Below are 21,521 nucleotides of genomic sequence, written 5' to 3'. Positions count from 1 at the left end.
GCTTCTCTTACGAAATAAGCCAAGAAGAGAGAGTACTATGAAGCTGATGTTTGAGTTCTGGCATCCTGAGTGGATTAATGGACTGATTACCAACCAGAATTGGTGGGGAAAAGAGATGACTCCCGGCAGTATGTTTACACTTGATGACGTTGAATATTTTCAGCGTTTCAGGAATCTCTCTCTACCCTCTCCCATTTCCACTGCATGCAGAACTCTGTTCTAGATGTTAGTGAGGTGGTTCAAAATGGAAAACTAGAACCTGCTCCCAAAGAGCTGACAGTTTCAGCAGTATAACAAGAGGTATGATGCCCCCAAAGGAAGAAGCACACACACCTCTGTGTAAATGTGTTTTGGGGTGTAGGACACAATGATGAGGAGGGTGGTCAGGGAAGGCTTTCTGGAGGAGGTGAGTTGTGAGGAGGGATAGAAAGTGAGAAGAGAAGTGGAGGGGATCATTGTTAACGGCCGTCTCGGTCATCTGCAGCTAGTGTATCCTGTGATAGCAAAATCTCAGTGGTTACAACAGCAGAGGCTTATCTCTTGCTAATGCTGCATGTCTAGTGTGAGTCAGCTGTGGTTCTGCCCTGTGCCATATTCTGCTCAAGACCAAGACCCAGGCCTGATGGAATAGGAAAGAGAGACATGGTGAACTGCTAGCAGGCTCTAAGCTTATGCTTGGAAATGACACGTGTCACTTTAGCCCACATTTCTTTGGCCAGTGCAAATCACGCAGGGTGAGGACATATCATCCTTCTGTAGAGACTGGCACCACAAGTCACATGGCCAAGCCTGAGGTCACTGGGATGGGTGGAGGACACAGTCCTTTCCCAGGGACGGGCAGAGAATCATGTATCAGGATGGCTATCAAGAAAGGCAGTAATGACGCACTGATGTGCTTGGTGTTATTGCCCAGTTAAAGTATTTTAAAACCAAAAGTCAACCTAAGGAGACAGATATTGCTGATAGATGAAGGCCTCCTCAGTGGTAGTGGAGCTGGTGGGCAGAGCGAGTACCACTCAAGGCATCCACCTCCAGTGTCCTTTCACTTGTATTCTGTCAGCGTCCCAAAATGAGACCCAAGCCAGAGCCTTTGTGGTGGCAGCTCCACGTACATCTTGAAGACAGCTCATTGTTCTGTATTCATAAAGGAGAAAATTCCACTCTCCGCCTTATTGATGTCTTTATTCTGTGTGAAAATTGCCTACAGCTGTTAGTTGCTAAAAAGCCAATGCCAAACCAGAACTTTAAGCCAAAACCATTGGAAAACAAATTATCTTGAGGTTTGTATCTGTCCTGGTGAGTGATGGATGGATTTTTGTCTACTCTTGACTTCAGGGACTTAGACCACGGATCCATCCAACTGCCAAGGGTATCCTGGGACAAAGGAGGTGGGCTCAAAGCCACTGGGAACCTCTGCCCTGGGTTCTCTTGACTAGTCGCGGGAGCAGTTCTGCCTGTGCCCACGCTTAGGAGAGGGAGGCCACGTGCCCTCTGGAGTCAGAGCACGCTGCAACCTAGGGTAACTTCCTCTGAAATGGTTTCTATTGGAATTTGAGTTTATTTCCTCACCTACAAAATGGGGATAATGCCATCTCTCTGCTAAGGTTGGTGTGAAGATTAAAGAAGACAGCTTCTTTTAAAAGGCTGGCATCTAGTCATGGGTGCTTTATACCCCACATCCTAGTACAACGAGAAGGATAGGAGATAGTTCAGGTATTTTCTGGACACAACACCCCAGGCAAGTATCTCAGGCTTTTCCTTTTCTTGAAAGCTGATCTGGCTGCTGTGAGCACGCCAGTGTGGGTCATAACTTGCAGACCATTCTGTCTCTATCTGGTGGAAAGCATCTCATCAGAGCCGGTTGTTATAAACTAGTTTCCTTTGTCTCATCTGATGAGTCACTCATTTTGATGTATTTAAAAGTGATACCAAATAGGTTGGTTTCAGAATTACTTACTGCACCCTTATCATCTCATAAATAAAGCAGACGTGGGTGGGAGGTCGGCCTTGTGAATCTTTAAAGAATGGGGGCCCTGAGCAGCGCCTCATACTCTAACAGTCTCCCTGCCACAGGCGGGGCAGTCCGGAGCAGTCCAACCTCAGGATGTAGTGATTTCTGGAGGTCCCAGACCCACACTCTGCCCCATACCACCCCCCACCCCCCGCTTTGTTTTTAGTAACAGCTTTGTAGAGGTACAATTCGCATACCCTATAATTCACCTGTGTAAAGTGTACAATTCACTGGTTTTTGGTATATTCACAGAGTAGTGCCCCCATCACTACAGTACATTTGAGAACATTTTCATCACCCCCAAAAGCAACTCCCTTACCCATTAGCCACCACTTGCCACTTCTCCTCAACCCTACCATCCCCAGGCAGCCACTAATCTAGTCTCTGTTTTTGTGAGTTTGCCTATTCTGGTCATTTCATATAAATAGAATCAGATAATATGTGGTCCTTTGTAACTGCCTCCTTTCAGTTAGCGTAATCTTTTCAAGGTTTTTCCAAGTTGTAGTATGTATCAGTACTTCATTTCTTGTTATTGTTGAATAAATTCCGTTGTATGGACATACCACATTTTGTTTATCCGCTCATTGCTGATGGACATTTGGGTTGTTGCCGGTCTTTAGCTATTATGAGTTTTGCTGCTCTAAACGTTCATATACAAGTTTTTTCGTGTGGAAATATAGTTTCAGTTCTCATGGGTATATACCTGAGAGCGGGATTTCTGGGTCATATATAACACTGTATATAACTTTTGAGGAACTTCCAGACTGTTTTCCAAAGTGGCTGCGCTGCACCATCTTACATTTCCACCAGCAGTGTATAAGAGTTCCAATTTTTTCGCATCTTTGCCAACTCTTGTTAGTTTCCACTCCCTACCAGTCGACCAGCTGCTTTTAAAGCGGTTCTATACCTCCTGGAGAACTGAGGATGTATAACTTGGGAATGTGTGGTGTGTGTGTGTGTGTGTGTATGTGTGTGTGTGAGAGAGAGAGAATTGCCAAATAGAAATAAAGTCTTCTTGCCCACAATTTTAAAATGATTTGGGATATTTAAAAATAAAATATTGAGCATTATTGTGATGTCTGCATATATTTTATGCCTTTGGGCATCAGTCCTTTTTCTGTATTACCGCCTCCTCCTCCCCTCTCCACTTCTGCTTTGTCCTTTGCCTCAGCCACAAATCAAGAGTGTAACCCATCTGAGATTCAGCATTTTTCCCTGAAAATAAGATTCAGCTAAAGTCTTGTCTTTCCTACAGGGTTTTTAGGTCTTAGATTATCCCCACCAACATAGTTGAAGAGTGCTGGGGATGATAGCTCTGTGCACTGTCCTTGTTCAAGTAACTTCTTCCATCTTAACGTTAGCAGTGGAAGATTTCCTTGGGGATAAACAGAAGAATGTGTTATTAATTGACAGATCGATTCTTTTGATGTATGTGTGTGTGTTAAGTGCCTGCTCTGTGCCAGGCCCTGAGGCAGCTGGTCCTTAATGACTTTGTGGGGCGGAAGGTCTAGCAGGGGAAACAGGCAACAAAACAGGCACTCTTTCTTATCCACTGTGACCAAGGGCTATGAGAGGGGCTGCTCCAGCAGTACATTTTCTTGGGGAAGAACCTTTATTCCCCTCTTTTTTCACAAGGTAAGAGTTGATTCACAGGTTCTATTTCTATCACTCTTAGCTCTCTTGCCGGGAAGTAATATTCTCAGCTTCTCTTCCAACTCCTCTTTGGAATATGCATAGTTTAGTCTCTCTCCCTTTCTGTAATTCTCTGCAAATCAACCTGCCTTCAGAAAGCATACATTCTGTGACCCTTGGTGCTATAAACTTCATAGGTTTGAACCCCCTTGGGGAGTTCTGCAATTGTCCAGCTGTCTCCATGATGAGTGGCTAAGTGTCTTAATTCAGCACTGAAATCTCAACAAGCCCACTTGTCTACAGATGAAAGTTGGGTTCTCCAACCCAGCTTTCAGGAGTGAAAAGGAAGGTATTTTGATCTCCATTTGCTTGATTTCTTAACCTAGCTGTCATTTAATTCCATTCTTGTTGGGGAAGGAGGATGCTGCTTACACCTACCCCCAAGCCTCACAGGTACCTAGTGTGGAAGGATCTTGGAAGCCTTCCTGGAGGAAGCGATATTTAATGTAAGACGTGAAAAACTAGAAGGACTTATCCAGGCGAAGAGGAGAGAAAAGAGTGTTACAGACAGTGAAACAGCATGTATGGGACTGGGAGGTGAGAGACAAAATGTGGAAGGCTCAAGGAACTGAAAGTTCAGTGTAGATGGAGTGTGAAATAGGAGCCTGAGCAGATTGGGGTTCTGAGAGCCAGGAAAAGAGGATGGGGATGGTTGTGTTGATTTAATTATATATCTCAGATTCTTATTTGAAACAAAGGACAGTATCTCTGCTTTCTTACAGGTTCTCTCAATGAACTAAATATACCAAAGTACGTAAAAATATTTTGCTGTCTGGTTATATTTACAAAAATAACCCTTGCTCATTGCAGTCTCTGTGAGGTATCAGTAAGTTTTAGCAAAAAGTGTCATGTCTCCTTGGGTAGATTCTGAGTATGTTTTCCATTGAGTCCAGTTGTTGAGGTGAGATGCGTTGTTTCAATGCTTACCTCCTCTGGCTACTTTAATTTTGAAATGGAAAGGAAAGGGAATTTACTAAGAGCTCCCTTCCAATTTTCTATCCAAATACGTAGACTCTTGAATATGCCAAGAGTTGGTGGGCTAAGGGTATCCTGCAGAATATTTCACAGGAACAGCCATATTGGAACTGGTATCTCCTCACAGGTTCCCTCAGTTCTCTTGCCTTGTGAAACATCAGAACGTACAACTGCTTTGCCTGGGTGAGGTTTTAGGTGCGAAACCAGGTTTATGACAAGTATGGTCATTATTTTAGAATTGTACTTGGAATCAGTTTCACAGACGGACCAGAGGAAAACTTTCCTTTCTAATATAGTACATCACTGTGAATTTATAGCTAGTTGGGAATAATAGGCAGTATGGTCCTAAGCCTGAAATGTTACCAATTCCATTTATACTGTTTCCTGATTAATCTGCCTTCTTTCAAATTCAGTGTTTAGTCTACCATTTATTTGGCCAATGGGTCTAATGTTCTGGGATAATTTGTTATACAGTGCTGTGCCTTCCAGGAAACATAAAATATTTTAAAGAAACTTATTGAGAAATTTATTAGTGATCACCTTTTATGCAATTGAGGACTGTCAACAAAAGTTAACGTCTCAATGGGGAAGATAGTGTTGGTGGATAATGAGAAGATTTGTATGTTCATAAATATAATAACTTAGTATGGGTCAGTTTTATCTTTATTAAGTCCTGAGGACACTCTCAACATTAGTAACCAGCATAGACTTTGAGAAATGAAGAAAGTAGGAATGAGAGGATTTAGTTGATGTATCAGAGTTAGATGAATTCACAGTCAAGGTAAGCTGTGCCAGATGAATTCCCTTGGGAACGTACATCAGTAATCTCTTCATTTTTCATTATGTTCTGAAGTCACTTTGGTATGAAAGGAGCTACAGGAATCAAAGTTAGTCTTATGGTTTACCAGTGTACAGATTTTGTTCTTTTACTAGCCATGTGAACTGGTACCCATCTTCTCAGACTATCAACATAATTTCTTTTATTACTAGGGCTATTTTAAGCCCTCTTTAATAATAAAATTCTTCCATTATCACCAGAATTGATGAAAAGTTTCAACACTTTTTATCCGTTTATTTTTAAAACTTGCCTTTTATACGAAGACCATGACTAAGAATAGAAAGCTTCTTGCAGGAGCTGTTCAGTTCCTTGTCTCCAAGAAAGATGAAAAAATTGGGTAGCAGGAACATTTGATATTAACCTGATGGAAGTACCAAAAAACTGCTTGTAAGAAGTCATAGTTTTAATCTGTTGTTCTTAATTGGAGTGTAAAGGATTGCTTGGTAATTAAGCAGAGGAAATCAGACTATATAAAGACTTCAAAGATATATCTAGAATAGTCTCAAAGTGTTCAGTTGTCTGGAAGCCAAAAATCGTAGTCTAATGAAGGAATTGGTATCAAAATTGTTCAATTTCCATGAGGTTAATTTTTTTTGTCCAATTGACAAACCTATAAAAGTCAAAAGAGAAAATCCTGTTTATCTAAAGCACATGGTTAGTTGACAGAGAAGAAAAAAAAATATTGAGTAGATATTCCCTTGACACTGTGGCATTTTTGGATAAATCAACTTGATGGGTTCATAGAAAAATGTTTGGAACAGCATGAAAACATGTAGTACATCACAAAGGGAAGTGGGAGTGTAGACATGGGCTTAAATGTGTTCAGTGCTAAAATTCCTATGGGGTAGATGTGAACTACTGCCAATATACAGTCAATTTAAAGGTGACCCAAAAACAATCCTAAACCCAGAACTTTATAAACAAATTATTTAGGCCCTGAGAACACCTGATGATTTGTGATACAGGCGATGTGGATATAGGTGGTTTTGCTTGCTTTTCTCTATTGTACTTTTTTTTTTTAAATTATTTTATTTTATTTTATTTATTTTTTGCCTGCTTTGGGTCTTCATTGCTGTGCGCGGGCTTTCTCTAGTTGCAGCGAGCGGGGGCTACTCTTCGTTGTGGTGCACGGGCTTCTCATTGCGGTGGCTTCTCTTGTTGCGGAGCACAGGCTCTAGGCGGGCGGGCTTCAGTAGTTGTGGCACGTGGGCTCAGTAGTTGTGGCTCGCAGGCTCTAGAGCACAGGCTCAGTAGTTGTGGCTCACGGGCTTTGTTGCTCCGTGGCATGTGGGATCTTCCCAGACCAGGGCTCGAACCTGTGTCCCCTGCATTGCCAGGCGGATTCTTAACCACTGCACCACCAGGGAAGCCCCTCTATTGTACTTTTGAACAGAACTTTGTAATACATCCAGGAATCAAGTAGGTTTGGCAGTAGATCTTCATCCCAATGGACAGTATACACCTCTTTGTACTGGCTGAGGTCCTGTCTGCTTAGAGACAGTAAGATGGTCAAGATGGTTTTCAAAGTTTTCTTCATACCTTCTGATTCACAAAAACAAATCCAGGAAAGCTTAAGATAAAACCACAAAACCATTTTACTCCTTCTAGTCCTAAATTTATATCTTATCTCATCAAGACCATTCCAAATGTCCTTTTCTCCACTTACATTTTTTACTTCATGTTAGATAGTTTGTTATCAGTCCGTTTATTTCTGGGTGCTTCTTAATTTAGATTAGGGACTGAAATGGGGGTGGGGACGCAGGGAGAGATGGAGGAAAGAAACATGAAACCTTTATTTTTTTAATACAAACACTGCAAAACCATCTCTGAACTGACAACGTTATTGAGAAAATGGTTATGAGTCCCCTTGGCCTTGATGATTTTCATTATTAGGAGTCCTAAAGAGACGCTGAGCCGTATGTATCTACTTAGCTTTTGCCTACAACTTAATATCTGATTGTTTAACTTAATCCTCAGGCTACCATGTGCGAATTACACAAAGTCAGCAAACTGCACTACTTGCCAACTCTTTACGTGTCCCCATACAAACCAATATAGGTTTTAAAGACTGGGAGGATAATTTGATCTCCATAAATTGTGTGGTTTAGGTAAGCTTTCAAGTGTAATTTTGAAAATGTGTTTCAGTAATGGCTAGTTTGTACAAATAACTGCACTTGAGAATATCTATTGATGCACTGGGAATCATTTAAACACCATTTGCTCTCACAAAACATATGTCACATGGCCTGCGGGAGGTGAATGCCCAATACATGGATCGTGTATTTCAGTTCTAAACTGTCCTCAACTCTTCTTTTATCCGCTGTGATTGGAATCCCCTATCCTCCACCTTCAATTCCCAGAATTCCTCTGGCATTTCAAACTGTTTCTTGATTCGCGTTGTAGGAGCTCAGTACCAGCTACATCTTTTAGTTATGATTTTCTGGCTCATGGATGAAGGAAAAAATATATATATATATGTAATATATATAATATATAATATATATTTTTAAAAACCAGATTCCTAAAAAAGTTGGAATTTTCCCCCTCTTGTCCAATTTTAAATGAATCTACTGGAAACATCCTACAGCTGCTAGATGTTTATTTCATTACACAATATAATATTTAAGAACTAAACTAAACCAAATGACTGGAAGCTCACTTAGAATATATGCATGGGTTGTTTTCAGGAAAGATGGGCATTTCTCGGATATAGAAGAAAAAGCAAGTCCTTTGCCATCTTTTAAACAATTGGTTTGAGTTTATTCACATATGGACACTCATTATGTTAAATCCACTGTGAACATGTATCTTTGCGTTCAGAGAGCAGAATGGTACAGGCATCCTATCTGGCTTTTTCACTCTCAGGATCCCCGGAGCAGTATCTGGCCCAGAATCAATGCTCAGTAAATGCTTGTGGCCTGGATGAGTAACTTACTACTGAAGGATTACACATGAGATGCTCAGGATGTATTTGAGTGAATGTATACGTGTGTGTGTGTGTGTGTGTGCAGGAATTAATGACGGCTGAATCATCCAGCAGTTGGGTTCCTATTTTGAATTATTCTTGAAGTAGTCGTGATAGATTTGGGCTGATTCCTGCACTCTTCCTGCATCCCTGCCCACCCATTGTCATTCTGTTTACTCATCTTCTTCATTTGGTTGTCAGTTACCGTGTGAGCACCAGAGTGGTTGGCATGAAGGATAGCAGATTAAAAGGCTAAGGGTGATAATGTCTAAGAAATATTTTCTGTCCTTAACAGTCTCTCTACCCTATATTACATGGTAAAATAAATAAATAGCTGCAGTGTGGGAAGAGACTCATTGTGCTAGATATCTTTTGACCCAATTAAAACTTAAAAGGGTCAGCTGAGCTGCCCAACAAGTCTCTGGAGGACATGCTGAGCTGGTGGGGAGGAGTCTGGGCGGTAGCAGTGCTGGTGTCACTGAGGGAGGGGGACGTGTATGGAACTTGGCTTCACAGTTGCCCACAGGGCCTTAGGGTGCCTCTCTCATCTGTCACTCTATAAGCTGATTCTGTGTCTCAGGAGACAAAGTCCCTCCATTCACTTAAGAAAACATTGCTTAGAAATTCTCTCAATTAAGCCTTGTCAGCAGAAGTTGTATTAGATTATAAATATAAAAATTGGAAATTTGGGTGGCTGGATGGGTATTGGAAGATGATTTTAACATATGTTTAGAACAGAGTTATTTATTTTAGATTACTGGAAAACTGCTGGTGATGCAGACTAATTAAAAGTTAGGGCTTCCCTGGTGGTGCAGTGGTTGAGAGTCCGCCTGCCAATGCAGGGGACACGGGTTCGAGCCCTGGTCTGGGAAGATCCCACATGCCGCGGAGCAACTGGGCCCGCGAGCCACAACTACTGAGCCTGCGCGTCTGGAGCCTGTGCTCCGCAACAAGAGAGGCCGCGATAGTGAGGCCCACGCACCGCGATGAAGAGTGGCCCCCGCTTGCCGCAACTGGAGAAAGCCCTCGCACAGAAACGAAGACCCAACACAGCCAAAAATAAAATTAAAAAAAGAAGTTAAAGTTACTCTAATGAGTTTCTAGTTGAAATAACACAAGGAAGCCAAACAAGAAGCCTACAGGTTTAGCAGCAGACTTTGTCTAGCAAACTGGATAGTTTGCATTGCCTACTATTAAAAGTAGGAAAAGAAATAGTATAAAACGATTAACCATGGGTAGTGAGGTACTAAAAATTATTTTTATTAGTCACCCTTTGCTTGTGGGATTTCTCACTTCTTTTTTTTATATATTGAATGAAAACACGTCTATCAGACACAGAGAACATTGCTGTGTAGGTGGTGGTGAGTCACATTGTGGTATTTTGTGTAATGACTAAGAACGTTGGCAGAAATCGTACAAGCTGAAAACCTTCAAGGTTTGTTCTCTGTGTGTACACATCCCTTTTGGGACTTAGCACTCTCCGTTGTTTTCCATTTATGTCTTTCCTGACTGGTTAGGAACAGGTAATAATTCACTGAATGCACCTCTATTTAAACAAACAAAAGTCGTATCTAACTTTCAGGTTTCCAAACCACCTCTGTGAAAATAAAATACTGTTCTCAGGGTCATCGTGGTTAAATTTTAAGAGGTGTGATGGCAGTTCATGACTCCTTGATGCGATGGTCGTTTGCTGTGGGAAGGCTGGATGTTCATAAATTTAATGATTTATTACAGCTGAATAGTACATTTTCTCCATCCGTTTATAAAAGGGTAATTTTTTTGTTGCCACAGTGTCACCCTTCAGCCCTCCACTGCTTTGTCTGGCCTTTTCCCCGTGATGTGGTACTTATCACCATGTCTTGTGACTTCAGGTCTGTTCACTTGTCCCTCTGAGAGGGTTTGACTTATATCTGGTGGTGTTGAGTTGTGGGATGGGAGGCGAGGGTGGACGAGGGAGAGGGCTAAATCCAGGGAAGGCACTGCTGATGTTGGGTGTGTGTGAGGTGAACCAGGGGGTTGCTGCTTGCTGGGCATGTGGGAAACCTTTGGTGGGTGGGGTTAGGATGGGTGACTTGGGCCCGTTTGCTGTGGGTAAATACCTGGTGTATTTAATTTGAAGGAGAAAAGTTAGCCTTGTGTGAATAATAAAATGTTGAAAATTCTGTGAGCTCTATACAGTGAGTCAGATGGACGATTACCTTGTCAGGGACTGTTTGAAAACCAAAACCAAACAAACAAAGCCAAAACAAAACACCCAAACAACCCAAAACAGAAACACATACAAAACAATGGGTTGATTGGCAGGGTGACCCCAAGGACCTGTCTTAGCTTCTCCCTCTCCTCATTTTTTTAATCTCCATTTCTCCCAGCGTTCATCATATGTCTTCCTACTTCTGTGTGAATATAGAGTTAGCTTAACTCATTAGAAATAGAAATCCTGAATTCCTTTATTAGAGATTTCTCTTGTTAGTTGGAAACTCACTTGTTGTTGGCTCACTGAAATCTATTGACTTGGTAGATTTTCAAAGAATAAATGCTTTAAATATTAGACTGAAGGTGTCATAAATAATCCCATATTGCAGTTTAGCTCACATCTCTGACAAGAGCTTTTCAACTCATTCAAGACCCTTATTGTATATTATCTCAAAATTCCTTCCCTTGCTTTATTTAGCAAATCAATCCATTTCCTTAGATTTGTACTGTGCCAATTGTTTTCTGATTTAAATAGATTTCTCTATAGAGCTGCCTGCTTACTCTAGAGTGTAGGACTGGTGGGGTTTCTTTGTACAGAATCTTTTAGAAGTGGGGCTTGATAATACGCTTTGTTAGGGATGAAACCTAGAACTTTAGTTCCTGCAGCTGGGCTTCCTTCAGAGTTCTTTTCTTCTTAATAAAAAAGTGTCTAATTATTACCTTTTCTCCAAGATATTATAACTATATGAAATAACTATTTTACAAAGTTATGAAAAACATAATTGATATCTTCCCCAAGAAGAAAAGCCTTTAGGGTTTTGTTCGTTGCTTTCAGTTTTTAAGAAACTTGAGCTTTCCGTGGAGAGGAGTGATGCTTGGTGCAGATGTTTCTTTTTTTTTTCATTTGCTAAATCATTTTCCTTTAACTTTTAAAACTTTGTCCAAGAAAGAATAATATGAAAAAAACAAAATTCTTTGGCCGATGAAAGGAGCTAGGCCATCCCAGTCTGAGGTATAGTAGCAGGAACTAAATTTATTTATTCTATTCATCTTTGCATTAATTGCCAATCCCCCAAAACAGTATCTGACATAGCTGGATTGCAAAAAGGAAAAAAAAAAAAAAAAAAGTAAAGTGAGAGGTAAAAAGTAAAAGTAAGGTGATCTAGAAGCAACCGGGATTGAGGTTGGGCTAACTACATTTGTTTGTTAATCTTAGTGAAAAACTTGGCTATTAACCCGCAGAGGAGCCAATACTCTTCTCTAGTCCACCACTCAGGAAAAACAAAAAACACTGAAAATGTTCTTCAGGACTTCAGTCATTAATATTAACCTATCACCTAATTTAATGTTAAGGGACATTGGGGGAAACATTGCCTATCTCTTGGCCTAAATGGAATGCATACTAATAGAATCTATGTAATTTCCAAGGAAAGGACAGGAATATTTCATGGAAGTGATCACGGTTTCAAACAAAAATTGTATCTGAAGTTGTCACATTTCCCAGATTGAACTACTTACACTAAAGAGCTCCGCTTTTTCCCTTTCCCTCCTCTTCATACATTTGTTTTCAATCAGTTTCTCTTCTAAAGCAATTCCTCGGTTTATCTAATGTTCAACCAGAATTTTCTTTCCTTACTGTGTACACAAGGCTCTATTTTCTCTACTCTCAATTCTTTGTTTTCCTGGGGCTCCAACAACCAGGCTTGATTTTTTTTTTTTTAGAACTTTATTGAGATATAATTTACAAGCCATAGAATGGACCCATTGTAAGTGTACGCTTCAGTGCATTTTTATAAATTTATACAGTTTTGCAACCATCACCACAATCCAGTTCTAGAACAATTCCATCACCTTATCTCCTCTTGTGTCCATTTGCAGTCTGTCTCTGCTCCTGCCTGTAGCCCCAAGCAACCACTGATCTGCTTTCTGCCTCTACAGATTGACTTTTTTTTCTCAAAAAATTCATGTAAAGAGATACTATCTGAGGTACAGTGATCCTAATTGTTTTGTTTTCCATGATTGCCTCTTTCAGTATTTGAATTAATTATCAAAATGAAAAACTCTCTTGTAATATTACGTTGAAGTAATTTCATAGCTTTGAAGAAACTAATGTGTGAGATGATTTCAAATTAGTTTGTACTCTGTTATTTTTCCTCCTTGCATTAATTGTGCTTTCATTCCGGAACTTGCCCAGCAATGTATCTAAATGAGTGCAAGTAGCTGGAAAAGAAAGAAGGCAAAATCAGTCCATCCATTTTGTAACCAGAGAATGACCCCAAGAGTGGTGTCTGTGAGATGGGGTGTAGCTTCAAACACAGAAGGTAACACTAAAGCTAGCAGCTTCCATAAGAAACCATAGAATATTTTTTTTGATCTACAACTTGCAAAGATTTCTTGCAGAAGACAAAAAGCACTAACTCTAAAAGAAATAATATTAATAAGTTATATTTCATAAAAAAATACAGTGATCAAAATAGACTGTTAACAAAATGAAAAGACACAGGTGAGGCAAAATACTCTCAGTACATACCTCTGACAAAGGACATGTTTGGCAACAATAAGACCGACAACTCAGAAATGGGCAAAAGATTTGAGTAGATACCTCATAAAAGAATACGTATGAATGGCATGTGAACTTGTGAAAAGGTATAGTCAACATCAGTTGTCATCAGGAAAATGCAAATTAAAACTGCATTGAGATACCACTTCATATAAACTAGGATGGCTAAAATTAAAAAGATGCAGCACCAAATGTTTGTGCGAATGTGGAGTAACTGGAACTGCCATATATTGCTGGTGGGAGAGTACAATGGTACAACCAGTTTCTGACGCATAAAGTGCAAAAACCACTTCAGTGTATACCTTTGCCAAACTTGAAAATTGTATACTTAAGAGTGTACATTTACTGTATGTACATCTTACTGCAAAAAAGAGAAAAGAATGGGTTTTAATCATCGAAACTCATTGATCTTCACTATGTCCCACAATAATCCCCTTTCCCTCCTTCCCAGCTGCCCCAGCTTCCCTCACCTTACTTTTTTTTTTTTTTTTTTTGCAATCCAGCTATGTCAGATATTGTTTTGGGGACTGGCAATTAATGCAAAAATGAACGGAACAAATTTCATTCCTGCCCCCTGGGGATGCGTCTAGAAAGGGAGTCATACATGCTGATAACATAACTGCAGCAATGTGATAAATGCCATAAGGTTAGGAGAGCAGAGAGGGGCTGCCCACCCCAGGAAAGTCAGGGTAGGCTGCCTGGAGGGAATAGCAGATCCCTTGAAAAAGCTTAGATAAACAGGATTGATTCTTAGACATGGTGAGAAGGGCTCTCTGGGAAAAGGGAACAGCATGTGCAAAAGATTCAGAAATGGGCAACTTGTGATCCCACGTGCTGAAAGGTGGCTGCTGGTGGTGGAGGAGGGGAGGGGAGGGGAGGGGAGGGGGAGGAGGAGGAGGAGGAGGAGGTGGCAGCCGGGGCAGCAAGGTGGGGCAAGTCAGCAAAGGCCATACCATGAATGGCCCTACCTACCAGCTAAGGAATTTGGACTTTATCCTAAGAAGAGGAGCTGTTGAAGCCTTCTGTCATCTTGTCTTCCTAACTAGAATCTGAATTCCATGAGATCCAGGTCTGTTATTCATCTTTGCATCCTTTGTAATGTCTGGCCATGGTCCTGGAATGGGTAGGACATCGAGTAGGTGTTGATTGATCTCTAAGGCTGTGTGATAGTCTCTTAGAATCTTGCATGCTTGTTTCAGCCATATTATTAAAACGGAATGAGTCAGAGCAGAGATACTTTTGGAATGGAGGGATGGGGGTCTCATTACACTCTGGGCATTGTGCCTAGGCACTCCCAATTATTATTTAATCTGTGTCACTCTCCTTACTCAGATCTACCAGTGACCTCTGATTGCTCTCAAGATAAAGACCAAAGCTCACAGTGGCCTGCAAGGCTGCTGTTCACTCACTGTCTGCAGTGCTTTTTACCTGTTTAATTCCTATTCATTTCTCAGATCTCCCTTCAGTTCACTCACAGCCTTCACTGCCCCACCTCTCCCCGCAGTAAGTGGGTTCTCACAGCTCATCTCTGTGTGATCGTCCCTCGGACTGTGTGATTATTTGATTTCCCTTCTGCCGCCTCGAGCACATGAGCTCTATGATACCTTTCTACCCTCTGCATCTACAATGCCTAACATTTAGTAGACACTCAAAAAAATGTTTTGGTTGCATGAATTTGGTTGCTTGAGAGAAGGCTATCAGATATATATTATTCTCATTTTTGAGGTGAAGAAATTGAAGTTCAGAGGTTAAGTCACTTGTTGAAGGTTACATAATCTGTAAGAGCCAGACCTGGAACTCAGGGATGTCTGACAACAAAATCCTCCTCTTCGTGCAAACAGTCAGCAGGCCCAGCAGGCCGTGAGTGCAGCTCACGGATGCATTTTCCTATTAGCATCAGTGTCATGGTTCTACCCACCTGTTGAATGATCAATAGAATAATAGGCTAGTGGTTAAGAACATGGCTCTGGACCCAGACAGTCTAGCCTCAAGTTCCTCCTCCACCATTTACTAGCTTTGTTACCTTGAGCAGGCTATTTAATCTCTCTCATTCAGCTTCCTGGAAAGTGGGGTAATATTACCCACTTTATAGGATTATTGTGAGGATAAACTAGATTAATCCATATAAAATGCTACTATTAAGCACACAGAAAGTGCTCAATAATTGTTAGCTATTACTATTATCACTGCCCATGTATTCCTTCCCATTTTCTTACTGTAATCCCAAATTATATCCAGAGGACCTACAGCAGTTTTTAATTTTTTTATTTTATGGAAATTCTCTCCTTGCATGGAACCATCTGCCCTTAAGTCCTAGTTCAACTGAGTCCTCTCAATTCACACTTGGTCATTTCTGTGTCTCAGCAGAAGCAGAAGGTTTCTAACAGCAAAATGTGGTAATATTAATCCTCTTTGCTGTGATTTCTAGGTTTTTAGGATTTACATATTTCTTCACACCTCTGTTCAGTTAGGAAAAACACAGTGCTGAAGTGTAGTAAAGGATGCAGTATTAATAGCACTGTTCTCTCTCACCAGTCACAATCCTTTGCCCCAGATTAAGCACCGTATCATCAAGCTCTTTGAATAACTGACCTGACCCCCACCCCCAGAAAACCCTAATTGTTGGGAAGTGATTTATGTCACCATTTTCCCCCCATTCATTAATACGTGAGAGCAGGTGTAACTTACAGGAAATTAAAAAAGGAAGAAAGGAAGAAAAATAATTACTTCACATATATAACAGTTGCACGCCAAAATTTTAACATTTTTAACATGTTCCCTTATAATGCAATTTTCTGTAAATATTTTTCATTCCTTCCCTGGTTTTCTATTGTTGAAATTCTTAACTAATTTCTTGTGGTTAGGGTGTAATAGTGTGTGGGTGTGTGTTTTAGTGACTTAACTGTTTACCTTGCTCTTAAAAGAAAGTAGCCCCTGATTTGTATTTAAATGATGAGAGAACTAACTGCAGTACGGTTGCCCCTGCCTGTGCTAGGCATTACTACCTGCTGAGTAGGTAGTAATTTGATGTTGCAAATCTTCACCGGGCTCTGCCAGAGAAATGACACGCCCATCCTGGAGGTGAGGAAGCAGAGGCTTAATGAGATGAAGAATTTCCCCTGGCAGCCAGCATGTGTCAGACCTTGCGTGGCTAGGCCCTGGAGGTGCAGGTGTTAACAGGATAGGGCATAAGGGGATAACCAGAAGCAAGCCTGGTAAATTAAGTTGGGGTTATAAATAGAAGACCTCAAAAGACAGGCTGAGGGATGTATAATTAATTTTGCAGGCAGTGTGGAACTAATGACATTTTGCACTTCCTCCCACCTGCTCAGTCCTCAGCGCTGGGCGATCAGTGATGTAAGGAGCCTTCCAGGTGATTCTGTTGCTCACTCAAGTCTGAGAACCGCTGCTGTAATGTATCTGTGGCCATGCTGTAGGAAGGATGGGAAGGGCAAGGAGGAACAGTGAGGAGGCTGGTGCCAGAGCCAAAGGAGAGGTGATTAGGGCATAAGTTTGGGTAGTTTCATTGGAAACAAAACAAAGGGAAAATTGGGAGATTTTTCAAGGAAGAAATGATAGGACTTGATGACCCAGTGAAGGTAGGAGTATAAAATGGGAGGCCGTTGTTCACGAGTGGCAGAGCTGCAGATACACCCCAAAGGCATTACACGCCTCAGATAGTTGAACCTTATTATTGTGCCTTAATTTATAGCAATTTAAAATATGTCTCACACCCATCAATCTGCTGCCCTTAACTAGATTTAACTTTCCCTATAGGGATAAAAATGTACCAGACGCTCAGTACCAATAATAATGTTGACCATGGATTGAGTTATCAAATGCCAAGAACTATTCTCTATGCACTTTATAGTGATTATCCCATTGTTGTTCATTAGTTATGGATGCTCATAAATTGCCTTCTGTTAGTGTCCAATCTAAGCTGCACACCACTATAATATTAATGTTCCAGACACTGATCTGAGAGGCTGAGTCTGGGCTCTGGAGTCAGATGGCTCCAGGCCGAAACCCCAGCCCCATCATTTACCAAGTGTGTGGTCTTTGAGGCGGTTACTTACCCAACCTTCTTCCATAATTTCCCCCAGCTGTATTACAACAGGTATTATTATTACAACGAGGATGTAATCATGAGTGGAACTCTTAGTGTTGCTGTGAGAGCTAAATGAGAAAATGCCTGCACGAGGCTTGACACTTAAAGTACTTAATAAATATTGATGATGCTTTTGGTGATGCTTATGGGCATGCAGATGTCACTCCCTTGCTCAGAACCTTCAGTGGCTCTTCTCAGTCAAGAAAATAAGCTCCTTAATCTGGCATTTAAGATTTTCCACAAACAAGTCACTCCTTACCTCTCAAACCTTTCATCTGATGATTCTTTGCATAAACCCAGTGCTTCAGCTAAGCTGGTCAGTGTCCCCCGCAAACACTCCAATCCATTACCATATCCCAGCCTTTGGTTCTGTCCCTCCACCCCTCTCATCATGTCCCTCAGGGCCCATCCCGCTATTCAGTGTTTGTGGAGCCATCCTTACCAAACCCTCCTCTGCAATATGATTAAATCCTTCCAAGCTCTGGAGCTTTAAAGGCCTTTAATGTTCGATGGACCCTCTGGAGCTTTAAAGGCCTTTAATGCTCGATGGACCCTCTGCAGCGGTACAAGGTGGCCCAGAACAGTTCTGCCCGTGTTCAGCCCCCTTTCCCCACCCTTCGGTAAATGTAGGGCTGTGCCTGTCCCTCTTACTGTGCTTGGTGCCTAGCCCCAGGCCAAGGACCTGCTTTCTTAGTGCTGGTAACATACACCTATACTTAGCTTCTTGGTTTTTCCCAAGTTCATTTAAATATGTGTTGGTGTTGTTTTCTCACCCTGATAATGCTGATAACTTCCCTTATAGGAATAACATTTAACCTGTGAAATAATTATTATTATTTTTCTTCTCAGGATGAACTTGACCTCACAGACAAACACAGGGAAGCCATGTTTGCACTTCCAGCAGAGAAAAAATGGCAAATATACTGTAGCAAGAAAAAGGTAAGCTATTCATTATGATTATGGTTAACTGGAAAATGATCATTTTGGATGCCCTTTGCTCTCCCATTTCACCACCAGAATTCAGGCAGCTCTTTATAAGGTAAAAACCAGATTGAATGTGTCCTGTTGTGGCCTCGGTGCTACATGCAGTAAAGGGCCAGCTCCTTGGATGTTGTTTTTATCAACACTTCATTGCACCCCGCACCTCACACCATTATTCATAACGCTGTGTAAATGAGACCCAAAATAACATCAGCTTACAGAAGATTGAAGCGTTTGTCCCTTGTCCTTTACAAGAAAGTTTGTGTGTAGGTAGGTGAGAACTAACACTGTGGTTTCACAATTGTAGTCTTTACAGCCCTCTGTGACTCCCTTCTAACAACTTTCCATTTTGCCGTCTCTAAGGTGTGGCCCGTCCTCGTGCTGTGGGGTTGCTCTCCAGCCATTTCACATTCCAGACTAGGGGTGGAGGAAAGGGGGAGGCACAGGCTCCCCACGCCCCCACTCTCAGGGCCACATCCGGGAGTTACAGACCTGAATTCCCCTCACATCGTACTGTTAGCTACATGGCCACACTCCCCTGCCAGGAATGCAGTCTTATTCTGGGCAGTCATCCACACATAAAAGCTGGGGGTTCTAGTACCTTTGGAGGAGGAGAGAAAGGGTATCGGGGGCAGCAAAAACACCTAACTATTCCCTGGCCTAGCACTAGGCAGCACCCTATGGACTGTATCTCCTTCAGTAAAGCGCACTCTGCCATCTTTTAAACCCCTGTGGCAAATTCTTAGACTGTTCTCTCACCCATTTTTGGAACCAGTTCTGTTCATGGCCACCTTTTGCCACTTTTCCTTCTGTTCTAGGAGAGACTTAAATCAAGACGGGGAAGTGGGAAGGGCAGGGCTAGCACCTAAGAAAAATGTTACCTCTCCAGCAGGAGTGGGCACTCAATTACTAACCTCTGGAAGCAGGGAAACAGGAACGAAATATAACAATCCAGTATCTTGTCAAGACACGGTGTCAGCCAGGGAAACCTTTTCTTAGGGGACTAGGATGCATTTGGGGACCTCCATTTACCCCCATGGCTGCCCCCCACCCTTTGCCGCCTTGTGTAATTGGCATGCCCCCCGCCCGGGGACATCTCTCCAGCAGTGAGCCTGCGTGTGCCCCTTTCCCTCCAGGCTTTATAACCTTTGTAACGCCAGCATCTGATACTTGGAAGCAAAGGTAGGATGAATGAACCACTGAGTTGTCATGAGTGTTATACTTAACTCTCAAACAATCTAAAGCACATTTAATTTTCCACCTGAGCCATTGTAACTGATAAAACCATGTGTGGGGTTTGGTTCCGGGGGCCTTTGCTGAGAGACGTGTCCAGCTGTAGCCTTTCAAGATGATTTCTGAGCCAATATCAGATCAGATCAAGTTGGAGCATTAAGGGTTCTTAACCCTGTGGTAACCAGTAAGATGTGTTTGTGAATGAGTATATCCTCTTCTCCTCTTTCTCTCTGTGCACATCTTACCACCTAGAAAACCTCTCTTCTGTGGAACTGATGGTCAGTGGCTCAGGAAACAGATTTTAAAATGAAAGAATGTTAAAATGAAAATAAAAATGTGTCATGTTCTGTTCTGAAAGTGATGGTAGTGTATGGTCTTGAAAACAAGAGAACTTCTCCTGCAGCTGTCTTCAAGACCTGGCCCCTAGAACTGAGAAAGAAAAGTCCTTAAGTGCCTGAGTACACACAGGACATTGTCTATTTTGGCTCATCCGAGCGCAGATTTTTTTCTCAAAATTAGGAAACAACATGAAGCGGAGATTGAGAATATGCACTAGAGGAAAGGAAAGGGCAGGAAAATGGGAGCAGCTTACCGAAGGGAAAGTTTTCTTCTTTCCCAGATTTTATTACACCCTTGACGGCAATTGAAAGTTAATCATGGAAACTACTGCCCCTTAGATTAGAAAAGGCAAACCCTGGAGGATAGTAATGACCTCAGGCTCACAGCTGCTGCTCATTTTTCAATTTCCAGGCCTATCAAATCCCCTTGCAAACCTTGTCTCCTGTGTGCGTGGCAGGTTGGCTTTTTGTAGGAGGATGGATATGGTTGTGGCCACTGGCCTCAAAATCCCATTTCCTGACAGATGGGCTCTTCCTGCGAGTACCTGGCCGGATTGCACAGATCTTTGGAAATGCAGTTCTCCTGCTAGCTTCATTCCAGCAGCTTGGATTCCTTTTATGACTTAGCAGTGGTGTGGCTGAGTGGGAAAGCCGTCTTAACTCTTTGGGGAATCCCATGGGTTTATAGATCTGCCTCACATTAAAATGGCTTGACTAAGGATTTTCTTGATTAGAGCTTCTCAGCCTGTTAAAACTATGCTGTGCCTTTGGTCTGAAACTGACCTTTTGGGGCCCCGTAATAAATCGGGAAATAGCACAATGAATAAGAGAACACAAAACCCTAAGCATGAAAAGGGCACGATGTTTGCGTTTCTTCCGAGAAGGTGATCTCCTTCGGGACAGGTTGCCCATTCTCTGAAGGAAACCCATGGTGACCGTCCTTAACACCGAGAACAGACTGTTTTCCTTGGACCATCTCTTGAGTAACCTTTTCAAATCAGACATGTCACCAGCAAGCCTGACCACATCTATTTCTCAGGCCGAGGGAAAGCTACACCCCTATGGCTCCTTCAGACTTTCCATCTTTCAAGATTAGAACCCAGGGCATCGTAGATGTTCTCACACATAGTGAAGCCATAGAGTAAGGGCCCACGAACGCCAACAGAAACAGAGTTGGTGAAAAGCAGGCTTTCTGTGTAAAAGTGCACAGCAGTTGTGGAGACAAACGGGACTGGGAACTGAAGATGGGGCCAGGCCTTCCTTGGCCAAGTGGCTCTTTTCCATCCAATAGAGACTTGAGTCCCAGCAGTGGCTATCTGCTTATCAAGCTCTGTGTTCATTTCTCAAACGGCTCTATCTGAGTCCTCTGGTTGAAAACCCATTTCCAGAGCCAAAATGAAAACTGCAAAAGTATTTCTGGGGCTAAAAGAATTGGAAAGAAATTAATTGGAATTTTGCCTAATTGAGTAATCCGGGGGAGAGCAGGAGATGGATGTCGCAGCCTTGAAAGTCCAAACAAATCTGTAAAAATGACTGAGCTGGTTGGTCAGCCGTGGTTCGTCCTATGCAGCCATCCGCTGTCAATTTTTTCAACTTTTACGAAAGGTCCAAAAAAAGGTTCTGTTGG

General features: G+C 41.9%; 1 protein-coding gene across 3 annotated transcripts in view; it reads left to right on the top strand.

Annotated features, from left to right (window-relative positions):
• Positions 1–21,521, top strand: part of DAAM1 (dishevelled associated activator of morphogenesis 1) — a 141,638-nt gene that overhangs the window by 28,652 nt on the left and 91,465 nt on the right. For all 3 annotated transcript variants that reach the window (XM_082450344.1, XM_082450346.1, XM_082450345.1), the window contains one exon: positions 18,192–18,281. In XM_082450344.1, coding sequence (XP_082306470.1) covers positions 18,192–18,281 — 90 coding nt within the window. The remainder of the gene's footprint in view (positions 1–18,191; positions 18,282–21,521) is intronic.

The sequence above is a fragment of the Balaenoptera physalus genome (assembly GCF_965194825.1).
Source record: "Balaenoptera physalus genome assembly, chromosome: 2".
Taxonomy (NCBI): domain Eukaryota; kingdom Metazoa; phylum Chordata; class Mammalia; order Artiodactyla; family Balaenopteridae; genus Balaenoptera; species Balaenoptera physalus.
The sequence above is the reverse complement of the archived record's forward strand: the minus strand, read 5'-3'. Positions and strand labels throughout refer to the sequence as shown.